Consider the following 14,731-nt stretch of genomic DNA (forward strand, 5'->3'; position numbering starts at 1 on the left):
GCAGCGCTCTGCGCTTCGGCTCCCACCACCCTGCAGACCTCTCTGAGCAGTGAACGACTCAGTTCAGCACACGGCCAACTCAGATTAATTAAGACTAACACTTAAGGAGAAAGAAACCCTCCAATGATCAATGGCGGCTCTGTAAACAAGGATGCGGTGGCCCCTTTTGGGAATGTTTACAAAGAGAGGTATTAAAAGCCACAAATAACGGCAGGCCTTGCACAGACTGCACACCCCCTTGCTTCCAGGCTAGCAGAGTATTAGCTACAATTTAAGAAAACAATAAATGAAAGCAGCTCCATATGATCATTTACATCAGTGGCTCTCAACATCAGTCCCAGGGGCCCACTGTGAATGCTGGTTTTCGTCAAAGCCAATCGATTACAATTGAAACAAAATTTTAACTTTTAGTACTATAACTGTGTGGTTAAAAACATTTTAGCACAATGCAGCTTTGGTTTGTTGCCATTTGCTATCAGTAAACTCCATTGAATTGACACAGAAGTCTGCAGATTTCCACTCTCAGCAAACTCCCAACTGATTTCACCTGTCAGTTTGTAACTGAATAAATTAAAAATGGAACCTCTTTCAATTGGCCCCACAGAGTATATTCAGCACGAAAATGAAAGCGGAAGTTGGTCTGACTGAAGGGAGTTCATGGGAGGTGACTATGGGAAATGTATTTTTAGGGCACACATACAGACATTTCTGGCATAATGTGGCTTTAAGAGGGTAAAGATCATACACGTGTCTAATTAACAATTAGCAGCTGTTTACAATTCAAAGCTTATGGTTGGAACAAAAACCAGCGCAAACAGGGGTTTGAGACACATTGATTTACATCATCATTAGCTGCTATTAAAAATGAGTTCTGCTGCGTGGATGGTTACAGAACAGCATTCGAGGGCAGCTTTGGTTACCGTTAAAAATCTGATAGTATCTGTAAGGTTTGCATTTGAAACAGCGTATCTGCTGTTTTAAACGCATTTGCATTTTATATTTGCGCCACACCCTGATTGCTCAAGGCGTTTCATTAAGAAGGAACAGACAGCCTCGTCTGTCCGGCCCCATCCTCGTGAATAAACGGGGGTTCTTTAAGACGATGTAACCCAACGTGGACAGTGACCTCTACGACGCAGGGATTAATTAACCGAGTGAATTGGACGCGTGGCTGGTAAGCCCGCAGGCTACGTTAAATTCGTTCAGTCTTCAGACGAACGGGCGGCTAGAAAATGACCTTCGGGTCCACACTCGCCTACTCTCTCGCATCTTAGATACACTGTCGTGCCTCAAGCAGGTGCCACATGAACCCCACTAGTGAGATAAGCAGGAACCCGCCATTTTGCAACTCTCTCGAAATGTCGACAGCGGCAGTACAACGGTGTGCCAGTGAGCAAATACTGTTGTGACTGTACTGTATACTTAGTACACTTAGTGAATGTCCTCATACGCTAACGTTGCTGGTAAAAAGCCCCCTATAGACATGCAGTAAATCCAGGTGTGCGTGCGTGCCATGCGCAGGGCTGTGGTCAGAGCAGCACGGGGCATTCCGCCCTCATGAATAACCACGAACAGAAGGGCTCTGGGCCTGCAGCGAAACAATCATTTGCAACAAATTTAACCAGCGACTGCTCTCAATTTTTAATACCAATTAAAGCAGACAGCCTATTACGGGCGGGTTTCAAAATAATCGCTTTTGTAGTCGCAGAGTAACACATCATTTAAAATGCTTCATTTGTGCAGTGGAACACTAAGGGGACTTAGTGAACCGTCAGGAATACTCACCTTGCCATAAGGAAACGTCATCCACACTTTGAGAGACGGTTTCAACCCGATCACTAAAATCTAAAAGACAAAATCAGTTTCAAATCTCACCGCATTACGATGCCCCCCAAAACAGGATTTTTAAATGAAGGGTCAATCTACCCTAACAATGAAATTCTAATATAGTCTGTCAAATCTAAGTTGAGTACCCCTCAGTACCGTATTGTCTGTACATACAGTATCAGAACAAAGCCAATACAGTGCTGTATTCACAACAGAAAACACAGAGAAGACAGACAGCACTGGCTCTGAGACACTAGTACATTGTGCTGTCTGTATTATATGTTGTTATACAAAGTGGTCTGGGTACCCCAAAGCAAACAATCATAAATGAAAAGTCCACTTGAGAGCCGAATGAGCGAAGGGTAGTGGAACACCAAAGACAATCTGCAATCAAAAGGGCATGTGACGGTGCTTGTATTGATGGCGTCGCTGACTTCACTTGATTAAAAGCACTTTGAGCCTAAAATGCTTTGAAGTTCTCTTTGTTTTTCTGTGGCTCAATTGATCTGGCAATGGCAAGAGGTAAATGCAAAAGTATTGACTGGTGAATTGATGGACCGGCTAGACTGATGAACTGATGGATACAGGGATAGACAGATGAGCAGACAGACAGAGAGACAGTCAGAGAGGATTATCTGACAGCTGAATTTGTGGATAATGAGAGGATGGAGACGCAGGATGTACGGACGGAAGGACAGACGGACGGACGGACGGGCACGCGGACAGGGAGGCCGCACCTTGGTGAGGGAAGCCATGGCCAGCAGGGAGTACTGAGTGATGGGGTGGTCCTTCAGCTCTGGGCTGGAGTGCAGGGGCTCCACGCAGCACACCTCCCCCTTCGAGCCGCTAAAGAGACAGCGGGTATCGCACGACCGCACACCCATAACCCTCCTGTGTGAGAGAGAGAGAGAGAGAGAGAGAGAGAGAGAGAGAGAGAGAGAGAGAGAGAGAGAGAGAGACAGAGAGCGAGAGAGAGAGAGAGAGAGAGAGAGAGAGAGAGAGAGAGAGAGAGAGAGACAGACAGAGAGAGAGAGAGAGAGAGAGAGAGAGAGAGAGAGAGAGAGAGAGAGAGAGCTGGTTACGAGGAGACCTGTAGTACATGCTGTTTTAGACCAGTCTATAGTAATATTTATGTTGAACACCTTATACACTGGTCTAAAACAGCATAGAACAGTATCAGTTCAGTCGAACCACCCAAAAATGAAAACCTGTTCTGACCAGCATACATTATATTCGGAAGGAATAAACTTGGCTGTAAAAAAATGAAAATAATTTGTTGAAAGACCACAAAGTCTACGAATGATTCAGATTGAAATTACATTTCATATATATATATATTTTTTTTTTTTTTAAGTTGGAAACGTACATACATAAAAACACAAATAACCAACCAACTCAAAAGATTTATGCTTTACCGAGAGAAATGTGGCAGTTAGAAAGGGCTGTATATAATATCAATGAATCAATGTTTACTGGAAATAATCCAGACATACAACTTTGGAAACATAAAGGGAATATTTTGATGAACATTTGAGGACAAAAATCCTTTCTCTGTCACTTATTTAGCAGAAATTTCTAGTGCAAAACTGCTGTTCAAATTGTGCCTGCATACATAACAGCTGAATTTTAATAAATAAAATTTGTAAATATGAGCTACTTGTACATTAATCACAAGATTCTGCACAGAACAGCTACTTTTTAATAAAAGAGACTGCATTCGGTACATAAAAGCTGCTGTAACCTATAACAGTTGCAAAATAAACACCTGCTACTGTACACAATAAATGAGCTTTACTTGAAGTTTCCTTGTTTTGGCAAATCGAAATAATGTCAAGGGATGGAAACAGTTACGGCTAGGACAAAAACACAATGCCCCGTCCATTACTTATACCAGCGGCTCCAAAATCACCCAAATATGTCACATACAGCACTGCTTGAATGTGAATGCTACACATAAGCTAATACTGCAGCACTCCTCTACTGCCCCCTGTTTCCCACAAGTGATACTGCTATAAATACATATTCCATATTCTGAGAATATGGGATGATGTCAGCATACAGCGTGAACATTGACCTTTATTTTACTGTGGAAGTTAGATTGAGATGAGAACCAAGGTAGTGCAAGGGCAATAAGCAATCATTTGACTCCCACAGCAGTGAATTTCGCAACTGAATTTTAAGGGGTCGGAGCCATTCAAATCTTACTTTATTTTGTAAAATAAAAATATCACGGTGGTCTTCCAGGAGACTCACTGGCATGGCATTATGCCAGAGGAAATAATGCTGATCTTTCGAAATGACACAAGTGGATCTGCAGCCCCAAGCAGTCAATCTTTAAAAATTCTGACATTAGCACTGCTTCAAGTTTTTGCTAATGATAGTTGTTGATACATCTAGCCAGGCTAGCTTGCTAGCAATGCGTGTGTACATGTTGTTACAATCACGTTATTACAATTTCAGATTGATTAGTTTCGCTCCCAAGTTTACTGCCTAGCTGATTCATGAGAGTACAAGTATGTGTATCCAAATAATCAGAAAATCTACAATAGAAAATTTGAGTTGAAAATCTACATTTTAAAAACTGATCCGCATTCCCATGCAATCCGTGTGTTGACTAATGCTGGCTTGTATGCATCAAGGCTAACAAGATGTTGCTTCAGAGCAGCTTCAGAGGATGCCGTGTGTGACATAACCCCTGTGTCACTGTTCGTAAGGACCAGGGACACACAGTGTGACCTCTTGCATACAGACACGCTAACTCCGTATTACTGCACACCAACGATACCAGGCTTGAGTAATCACAGTAGCATTTCTGCACCACCGAAGCTCACCAAACACAAACCCTCCAAAGTCAGCAGCACAAAGTCATACAGTACACTGTGAAACACGGATTCACCACCCCGTGCCTGTTGCCACCTGTTCTTTAGCGAGAAACCTCACAAGTAAGCCGCAGAGATACTTATTCTGCCGATAGCCGGGAACTATTATGAGGCTGACAAAGACACGTGTGAGGACATGTTGGGGAGCAGGGAGGAACAGAGGTTAGGGCAGTTGCACAGTTGCACAATGCTGTTGCAACCCTCACTAAGAGATGTCAGCAGAATTGTTCTCATAATCCATTAACATTTTCTGGACTCATATTCATAGACCATTTCCGGTTCACATTTGAACACACACTCATATCTGACAGGAAAGCACTTGTGAATTGATGTGTATGTGTACCGGTCTTACCTGAAGGACAGCTCGAACACCGACCCGCCGCTGTCATTACAGACAGCAAGCGTTGGGTCATCTGTGAACTGAGAAGCAAAGAAAGGCATGTTACGGAAATAAGAGGAATAATTAATAATTCACAGAACAGAAAATCTGCTTCATTTCCAGTGAAATCTCCCGAGAAGCCCGCGCCGGTCGAGGCCCATGAGGCAGCTGTACCTTGACGTGCAGGATGGCAGTACCGGGGGGGTGGGCCTCCGTGATGGTCCTTAAAAGCTTCCCATTGGCCAGATCCCACATGGTGATCTGTGTACAGGAGAGTGGGACATGAACGTTATGTACAACTGACAAAAAATATTACTGATATAAAATATTACTGATATTTTCTTCATGTTACTGCGTGTGTGTGTGTGTGTGTGTGTGTCTGTGTGGTGCATGTGTGAGTGTGCGTGGGTGAGTGTGTGTGTGTATGTGAGTGTGTGTGTGTGTGCATGCACGGGTGTCTGTATGTGTATGTGGTGTGTCTGTGTGGTGCATGTGTGAGCTTGCGCATTTGTCTGTGTGTGTGTGTGTGTGTGTGTGCATGTGTAGTGTGTGTGTGAGTGAGTGTGTACACGTGCGGCACGTGTGTGTGTGTGTGTGTGGTGCGTGGCGTGTGTGTGTGCGTTTGTGCGGGTGTGTGTGTTTGTGCATGAGTGAGTGTGTGTGTGTGTGTGTGGTGTGAGCGTGTGTGTGATGTGTGTGTGTGTGTGGTGTGTGGTTGAGCGTGTGTGAGTGTGGTGTGTGTGTGTGTGTGGTGTGTGTGTGTGTGGTGTGTGTGTGAGTGTGGGTGTGTGGTGTGTGTGTGTGTGTGTGTGGTGTGTGTGGTGTGAGTGTGTGTGTGAGCGTGTGTGTGAGTGTGTGTGTGTGAGCGTGTGTGTGTGTGTGCATGAGTGAGTGTGTGTGAGTGTGTGTACACGTGCGGCGCGCGTGTGTGAGTGAGGGCACGCGCGTGTTTCACCTGTCCTTTAGCGAAGCCGCAGAGCAGGCGAGAGCAGTCGTGATTGATGCTGAGAGCTGACACCGCGCCGTATTGCGCCCCCACCGCCGTGCTGCCCAGACACAGCCGCAGCGCCTGGCTGGGGTCTGCGAGGGGAAGAGGAGGGGCGTGAAGGAGGAGCCCCCACCAGGAACCTCTTAACAGTAAGAGCCGCACACACATTCAACAACAGCTGAACAATGAAGCAAAATGGAAGGAAATAAGCAGCACAGTACGAAACAAACACCGTGTGCAGCAGCGTTTCCTCAGCCTCGCCCAGCAAACCTCAACGTTATCTCTACTGAACATAACTCACCAGACTGGACACAGTAAAATGTCCAGTGTTAATTAAATTCTAACAGAGTCAAGTCCAATAGGGTCATTCTGGTGAAAAAAGGCTCCTTTTCTATCTTGACTTTACAGATCTTCTTCATATTTGATGCCCATAATGGAACCTTGGGGTAATGACCATTGGTACACTTTAGAGGGAAAAAAAAGCACAAACTATTATCAAGAACATTAGGGACAAAGTGTTCATTTTCACTCCAAGTTTGGCCTACTCACCTCTATTTTCAAGACCTACAGTTTGACAACAGCAAATAGCAAAAGAAAGATCTGAGAGGTCAAGATCGAAAAGGAGCCATTTCCCCCCAGAATTACCCATTAGGAACCATAAGTGAACTGTAAAAGTAAATTCAACACTGAAAATTTCCCTGAGTATACGTTTTCACCCAACTCTCTTGATTTAGGTGAATATCCCCATTTAGTAAACCCTTGAAAGTCCAGAGGACAGCATGTTTTTAGAGGTGCGCTGGTGAGCCAGTTGAATCTGTCAAAGATAGTTAATAAAGCCAATCTGGTCGAAATTATATTGATTCAAAAGATAAAAAGTATAACTACTAAGTCACTTTCACTTCCACCGGATTTCACAGACCGAGGCTGAGAAAACCCCACCCTGTGGGCCCATCGAGGCCCCATGCTCATAAGGCAGGCCTTTCTCTGGGCCTCTGCTGCTTTTCATTTACACTCACTCCGTGTCTTTCATTACCGACTGACTACAAGACTTGATTTAGAGAAGGCTTCCTACAGACTAACAGCAGACGATCTCACAGATGGCCGTGCCCAAAATACGCCAGAAGCACGTACTTTTCTCATCTGTCGCTTCTCTTTCACAACAGAAACACTGCATCATTTGGAAACTCAAATGGCGTTCGACTGCATGCTCAACACTCAGGGGAAAATGAACAAGTACAAACATGCTGTCAGCTTATGGAGCCACACATTCCAACCACGCGTGACTACTGTCTTTTCAAATGGGTGAACTCAAACTGGTACGATATGGTAAAGTTCACAAGGCTGAGGCCTGCAAATGGCTGATGGCAAAAATACTAACACAGAGCAAGCAACTCTACCTTTTCCTGTTCATCCCAAACAAGTCAGGTCATAGCAGGGAGACAGACCAAGGAATATAGAATAAAACACTGACATATACCAGCCCTGATTACATTATTCCAGGGAAGGAAGCCAACCATTACCATGCAAAGTGAAAAATAAATAAGAGCTCACATATAGTTACTGATTGTTCTTTTTAAATAATGAATAAATAAATGCAGACTTGGGTCACAGAAGTGATACACACAATATGGATTAAGAGCATCCTGCAAATCAATTTTTACTGTATATTCAATGCAGTATGGAGCCAGTATGAATGTATAAAAATGCTACCTTGCTAAGAAAAGCATATGATCCATAATTCCTCCAACACGGAATGGCAACACGTAATAAGCATGCTAACCTGTGCCACTGAGAGCCTGTTTTTGTTCATCTTTAAACAGGGTGATCTGATTGTGAGCATGCCCAAACACCAGCACTCACCAAACACCAGGGCCAGCCCATGTGACGTCCCAACCGCAATCACACTGGACACTGTCTGCAAGCAAAGGGTGGAGCAATCAGCAGGGAGATGTAAAAGTGTAGGAATCAGTTAAACTACGATATTCCACAAAAAAACCATTGCTTACTATTGCTGTGGGCAACCCGGCATCAACTTTGTCCTGTGATGACAAAAGAAAAAACAAATTATTTATAGTGGATATTAACGTGTGTGTGTGTGTGAGTGTGTGTGTCGAGAATGGATGTTAAAGAGTATGTCAGTTTAAAATGGGCATTAAAGAGTGCGTCTGTGTATGTTTACAATACACACTAAAGAGAGTTGTCTGTGTTTCCTTACAATAAACATTAAAGAGTGTCTGTGAATGTTCAGAAAGGTAATTATAGTTTATGTCCATGCGTCCGTGTCTGAGCACCGGGACAGTGCACTCACAGCAGCAGAGACGATTTGGGCAGAGATGCCTTTCAGGGTGCTGTGCCGGAGTACCGAGCCGTGTACGGTGGCAGTGCTCTCCACCGGCCTCCTCCTCCTGCCGGACACATACACACACACACACACACACGCATGAGCACACACACACACGCATGAGCACACACACACACACACACACACACACACACGCATGCAGACAGGGCAGAGTCACAAGTTGCCCATCCACAGCACTGATCATTGTTGCAGCACACACAATCCAGCCAGCGTACCTCTTCAGGTGCGTGCGGTCGCCACTGTCGGAGCTGGCCAAGGAGGACGTCTCGCAGGAGTGGGCGTCCATGTTCTCCGTGTTGAGCAGGTACGTGTCTTCCAGGACAAAAGGCTCCTCCTCATCCTCCGGCTGAAACACAGGTGTTGAGCAATAGGTGGCAGTGGGACGCAAAAGACTAGAGGTACGGGGAATTGGAGTGTACTCCTCACCTCATTCAGAATGCTTTCCAACGTGGGAGGAGTGTCCACTTGAGGGATATCAAACTCTTTGTCATCAATCTATAACGGTCATAGCATCATTTTATTATTTTCTTCATTAGTATTGTTTCAATGAGAGAAACCCTTTCACAATATCTAATCTGGAAGTCCTACCATAAATTGCAAGATACAATTCCCTTATAATAAATGACAACCGGTGGTTTTGGTCACGATTAATCTTAAATAAAATATAGTCTTGGGCACATTACCATAACGTGATCGTCAAGATCTTTGGAGATGCTTATTCTAATATATGCAATCGGCTACAATGCGTACAGTCGACACAAGCAACCCATCAACATAACACTTCCGGAAACAATACTTGCGCAGATTCTGACAATGCCGATGTCCCATTTACAGCCTGGATTTTCGTTACACTGCCAGCAACCAGGTTATTTATTTCTCATTCCGTTCAAATGGGCTAGGCGACTACGAAACAGAGGAGGCGATTGGGGCACTCACCGCGTCTATGTCCATTAAATTCAGCTGGGAAGACGCAGAAACCAAACTGCGCGTATCTGGCGATTCCGACATATCTGAATTTTAGCTATACAATATTAAATAAACAAAAAAACACAACAGAATAAATATATTTGGCGGAGCCGTGTTCATATTCCGCAGCCATTGACATCCTTCTGTTTCTGTCGGAAGTGGCGTAGCCATACTGCTAGCAACGTCACGACTTCACTTCCTAGTAAACACAAGGGGTATAATAGTTTGCTTTACATGACTGTCCCGATTTATTTTTTAAAGTGTTAAATATTCAAATTAGCCTTTTAAAATCGTATTTCTAAACAACACTGAACAATGACAATTTGTCTTGTTTTGATTTATGTACGTAAAATATTTTCTTCATAACTTTCATCATTTTATAGTCTGCTACGTAACCATAATTTTAAAAACTGAAACGTTAACCACTGTATGAAATGCTAGGAAGCGCTGAGAATCACATGGCATAAAAATGCTAGGCAACGAGCCCGTCAAACAAGATTCTAGGCAGTTGTTTTCAGTTTGAATTCACTCCAGTTCAGACCCAAGCAGTTATGGTAAGGAAGTTAACTGTGTAATCAGCTAATTAACGGATAAAGTGCTCCATAACAATGAGAAACAGCACATTCTGAAGCTCCCCAGCACCAAGGTTGGGACAAATGCCTTAATGGCAAACACATTCTCTTCCATGTCTGGAAAAGCCCACAATATAATTACTACCTGAGACACAGAGAGAATAAAATAAATTTTTTACTTTTCATGTCTGTAATAAAAGAAGGCATGTACTGTATAGTTGTGATGTACAGGGTCCTGCATCATGAAGTAGGATTATCAGGTCAAATTATTTGGCTAATTAAATAAATAAGAGCAGAAGTTGAAAATGGATCAGTCCTTGCTGTGCACTGCTGAGATATAGGATCTTTCATTAATTTTTTAAAAATGCACCAACATAACATGTCTGATGCTTGCCAGAAAATAGTCATTCTGTTATTAAACTGATGTAGTCTGTTTATATATAAACTCGAATTCCACCCACTGTTCTGTTACGCTTGTGCCCTTTTCAGCCAGAGGGGGGCAGCACTAACACCATGAATTGCCATGGGGCGTTTGAGAATTGCCTGCTCTCAAAAGATCATGCATTACATTGGAGAGACTCGGCAACCTTTACAATGAGCCAAATTAAGGGTAATATGTAAGCCAAACTCAAATTACAATCAACATAGCTAATTTCGCTAGACTTAATTCAGGAAAAGCAGCAAGAGCATAAGAATGTTTCCTGATGAGAACAAGCAATTCGGTGCATCGAGTTTCATAATTTTGCCTTCTGTCTTGACTTTAGAGTGGTCCTCAACATCATTTATCCACATGCATACTCAACTAAGCCTGAAAGTGGCTATCAAAATAATACACTGCAGACTGAGAGAAGAACACATTTACATAATTACATACACATAATTAGTTCATTAAGCCAGGGTAAATGATGGAAACAGAAACCTACATGTACACAATGGGTCTCCCCACCCTGTTTCATAAGAGTTGAGCTCAAGATGTGTGAAACCCTCACAGTGAAATATAGCACATGGATGGAGGTGAGTACAGGTTGTTATTTCTTGACCCAAAATATTGTTTCATTTAACTGTGTGTAAATATGGCCACAGATCCTTCTTTTACAACAACCAATTTAGAATGTCGTCTCTTTAATACAGCACTGCTTGTATCTATATCCCTGTCCAGGGACTGCAGATGTAAACTAGCTCAATAGCTCAGGTACATTGGACTCCCTGTCAAATAAACAAATGAAAAAAAGCCATTTTCATCCAAAACTACAAGCAAATGTTGGCCCAATACCAGATTTATAACAACTTCTCTCTCTGGAACCTGCCATTATTGTTCACCTCATTGTAAAAATGTTTAGTCTTTGTGTAACATATTTTTCTCCTGGGTACAGTGCCCTGTGAATCCTTGTTGTCTACCCTTTCCCCTCACATACTCTTTCTGTAAAATAGAGAACCAGCTGAAAAGCAATATTCAAACTGAGATGAGCCAGGTTTTTAAACTTCTGTGTAACTTTATTTACACTTAAAGGAGCTGTGCATTTAAAGTATTAAGAAATAATTTTCCCATTTAATATAAAATAACAATATGATATAGATGCTACTCATGAGTATAAAACTGTCGCCAACACAGTGGTTCCCAAACCATCGGTACTGGCGGGTGGTGGGAGGGGTAGAGATGTGTCAAAATAAACACTAAAAAAGTAACATAATATATAATACACTTCACCTTGACATTCACTCTAAATTAAATATGGCACCCTTTTCATGTACTGTAGTAGTTACCGTGTACATGAACATCCTATGCAAATGAATTCTATATATTAACATGTTAGGCCACATTTCAATGAGGAGCAGGTCCCAGAAAATGTACTGTGGGAGTCTGTGGGACTGTTGGTCTGGCAGTCTGGTGATTATGCAGAGTTTTATTCCAACCAATTTTCCTGGCTGAGTTTTATAAACAGGTGCAGACTGGTTCACTCCCATATTGCACCACAGTAGCACATCATCATCAATGTCTTCAGCTGTAACTCATTTTTAAAAAAAGCTAAATCGAGTAATGACTATTCATCAAATAATTAAGAGCAGAAGATGGTAGGAAATCCTGAAATCCTGAATCCTGTGTTAGCCTTCACTGTGCATCCCTTACCTAGAGAGTATCCTGCATCGTGTTTAGCCTGGTCTTGAGTCTCTGCTTTGATTAACTGGCCCGATAAGCTGTTCCATGCATAAACAACTATAAAATATATTCGATAAAACACACCGACTGTTGTATTAATGTTGTCCCCCTGTCCAGAACACTAACCTGCATCACTTACCCTTCTCTAATGATACAAATATCAAGTCAGAATGAGAATATAGTATGTTGTTAATGGCGCATTTGTGCTGGTGGGTTGAGGGAGTTTGAGGGTGGAGATATATGCAACCAAAAGGGCAATGGGATAACTAGGGAAAATAAGAAAATGGCAACCGACCAAATCCAGAAACGTGACACCAAGAATGTCACCCACTGCCACTGGGCAGCACTGAAACCGTATCCCCTCCCTGCGTCTCCATTGACACTGGCACAGGATTAGTGAGCCGTGAGCTAACACAGGCTTATTTTAAATGGCTAAATGATATGAGAAACTAAATGAACACACTCTGTAAAATCTAAATTTATAGCGATGCTGTGGAAATCCAATATGGCTGATCTTCCTCGATGTTGTTGTTAGAGGAGTGTCCAATAGTGCTGTTCTCTTACTGGTGGTGTCCTTGGACTGAGTAATGCTACTACTACTTGCATAACCGTTGCAGTAGCAAATGTGTCAATTTGATGACATCAGTGGAAACAGGGTGGACCATGTGAAGGTTGTCATCTCCCACCCCTTGTCTGAGTGCACGCATGATTACCGAGCATTCTCCTCATGTCTCGGCACTAAAACTCCCCCATGTCCTGCACAGAGACACACTATTCCACTCGGGGGGATCACTATGCTGAAAATGGCCCCCCATCAGCTGCGCTGTTCACCCGGAGTGTGCAGCGTAAATCATTTTACAAACTGAGGCTTAGTGAGCATGTGTCTACCCGCCCCGCCCACAATCACCCCCCAGGACATAAGCCTGTGGCCCAGTATTTCACCATGGGAACATTTAAAATATTCTGACCAAGAATTTAATAAACAAACACATACGGGACAGGTCCGGTAAGAAGCTCGTCAAGCACACAGAGTCTGCACTGTTACAGAGGACTTCCAGAGCTTCACTTCAAACGAGATCTTAAGCCTTTGTCGAATTCTGCTTTAATCAAATCATTTCCGCTAATGCAGATTTGCTGATGCCAATTTGAGAACACGACCAGTTTCTGCTTTCACTTTCAGTCTTGAGAGATATTCACAGCACAGAACATTTTTTTTTACATATTCACAAATATGCACTGACCTACTTTCTGATGGGCTAATAATATTGTATACCTTTTTTCTCCGACTCCTTCTGTTCCTTGTTTTCCAGGTGTCAGTCTGCCCCACTGTGACTGGCTGAGTCAGGAGAGGACCATAATGCCATGTGTCAACTGGTGTGCCTTATCAAAGCAAGCGACCCACGTGACAGTCTGCTGCTAAATGTCACTTAGCACAGTGGAGCCCTGGAAAGGCCAATTTGTCCATAGCACTTTGTGTCCTCCTTATTTAATGACGCTTTACCGTGCATCTGCTTGAATGTCAAGTTGTTTCAGCATTCAACAGGATTACCCAAGCAAACAAATATGAACTGTTAGAAGGACATTGTTTTGCATTGCTACATCAACCAAAATATAAGTAGCAACACGTTGTGCAGTTCACTGGCAGGACACCATTATAACCATTTTATTGGTGTCACACCAATGCCCTACAGTACAAAAGGTCTTCCTTGTACCCAACATAATGAAAGCCCAGGACACGAAGAGGTCTCCCAGCCAATAAGGGAAGGAGAGAAAGGGATGTGCAGCTTTGGTTTAACATCAGCCAGGCCTACCCGTCACCTGCTTACCTCTTCTTCCTCCTTCATTCCTCTTCCGATCTGTCCTTTGATCTTCAGCACAAGCAGCACTCCTTCATAATCAGAATTTTCTATTTCCTGCCATAATCATAACTTTTTTAAAAATATCAAGCTCTTGTGATAAAATGCTCAGAGCAGAAGACAGCAATAGAAAGTGGGATTTATGTTGCTGGTGTACTGGGTACTGATACAGTTTTCAGAACATCGTCTCTACCGTAAGTGCAGCACTCACTGCACACTGACCAGGCTGTCTAACAGACACTCTGCAAGCACAAAATACCCGAGGAGTGGTAATGGTCATTCCTTGGTCTCAATTTTACGTTCCCCACGTTACTCAGTTGCAGAGCTGAGACAGGTCTCCAGTACATCAGCCTTCTTCTCCTCTGATTGGCTGGCGCAGACATTTGTTTGCATCAGATAAGCTCCCGTTCCTTCTGATAAGTTGGAAAGCAGACCCCGCTTTCCATTAGTCTGAAGGACACCGAGGACCTTGCGTAGCTTTAGATAGCCATAAAATCTCCAACGCAATTTTAAAACGACCTTAATGAACGGCTGGCTGATTTACTCGCGTGGCTTTTATCATCTCCGAACAGAAAGTCTGCGCTGAAACGTCAGACCTCGTCCACAAATCTAACGTCACTAGAACGCCACCTCGTCGCATGACAGCCCTGGAACACCACGTACCACCAAATATCCCCAAACGCCTACAAAACAAAAGCATTTTCCAAGCCTATTTAAACCTGTACTCACAACCAAGGCTTCAAC

General features: G+C 43.2%; 1 protein-coding gene across 2 annotated transcripts in view; it reads right to left on the reverse strand.

Annotated features, from left to right (window-relative positions):
* Window positions 1–14,446, reverse strand: part of vps8 (VPS8 subunit of CORVET complex) — a 101,157-nt gene extending 86,711 nt beyond the window's left edge. The window contains exons 1-11 of one of the 2 annotated variants that reach the window (XM_064327533.1): window positions 13,958–14,446; window positions 8,862–8,930; window positions 8,651–8,781; window positions 8,382–8,478; window positions 8,080–8,112; window positions 7,934–7,988; window positions 6,041–6,165; window positions 5,260–5,346; window positions 5,059–5,126; window positions 2,565–2,718; window positions 1,786–1,845 (exon numbers count right to left, since the gene is read on the reverse strand). In XM_064327533.1, coding sequence (XP_064183603.1) covers window positions 1,786–1,845; window positions 2,565–2,718; window positions 5,059–5,126; window positions 5,260–5,346; window positions 6,041–6,165; window positions 7,934–7,988; window positions 8,080–8,112; window positions 8,382–8,478; window positions 8,651–8,781; window positions 8,862–8,930; window positions 13,958–13,975 — 897 coding nt within the window. In that variant the 5' untranslated portion in view covers window positions 13,976–14,446. Of the gene's footprint in view, window positions 1–1,785; window positions 1,846–2,564; window positions 2,719–5,058; window positions 5,127–5,259; window positions 5,347–6,040; window positions 6,166–7,933; window positions 7,989–8,079; window positions 8,113–8,381; window positions 8,479–8,650; window positions 8,782–8,861; window positions 8,931–9,371; window positions 9,726–13,957 lie in introns of those variants that run through there. The other variant, XM_064327532.1, reaches the window with a different exon arrangement.
* Between the last annotated feature and the right edge of the window lie 285 nt (window positions 14,447–14,731).

This window comes from Anguilla rostrata, chromosome 3 (genome assembly GCF_018555375.3).
Source record: "Anguilla rostrata isolate EN2019 chromosome 3, ASM1855537v3, whole genome shotgun sequence".
NCBI lineage: Eukaryota > Metazoa > Chordata > Actinopteri > Anguilliformes > Anguillidae > Anguilla > Anguilla rostrata.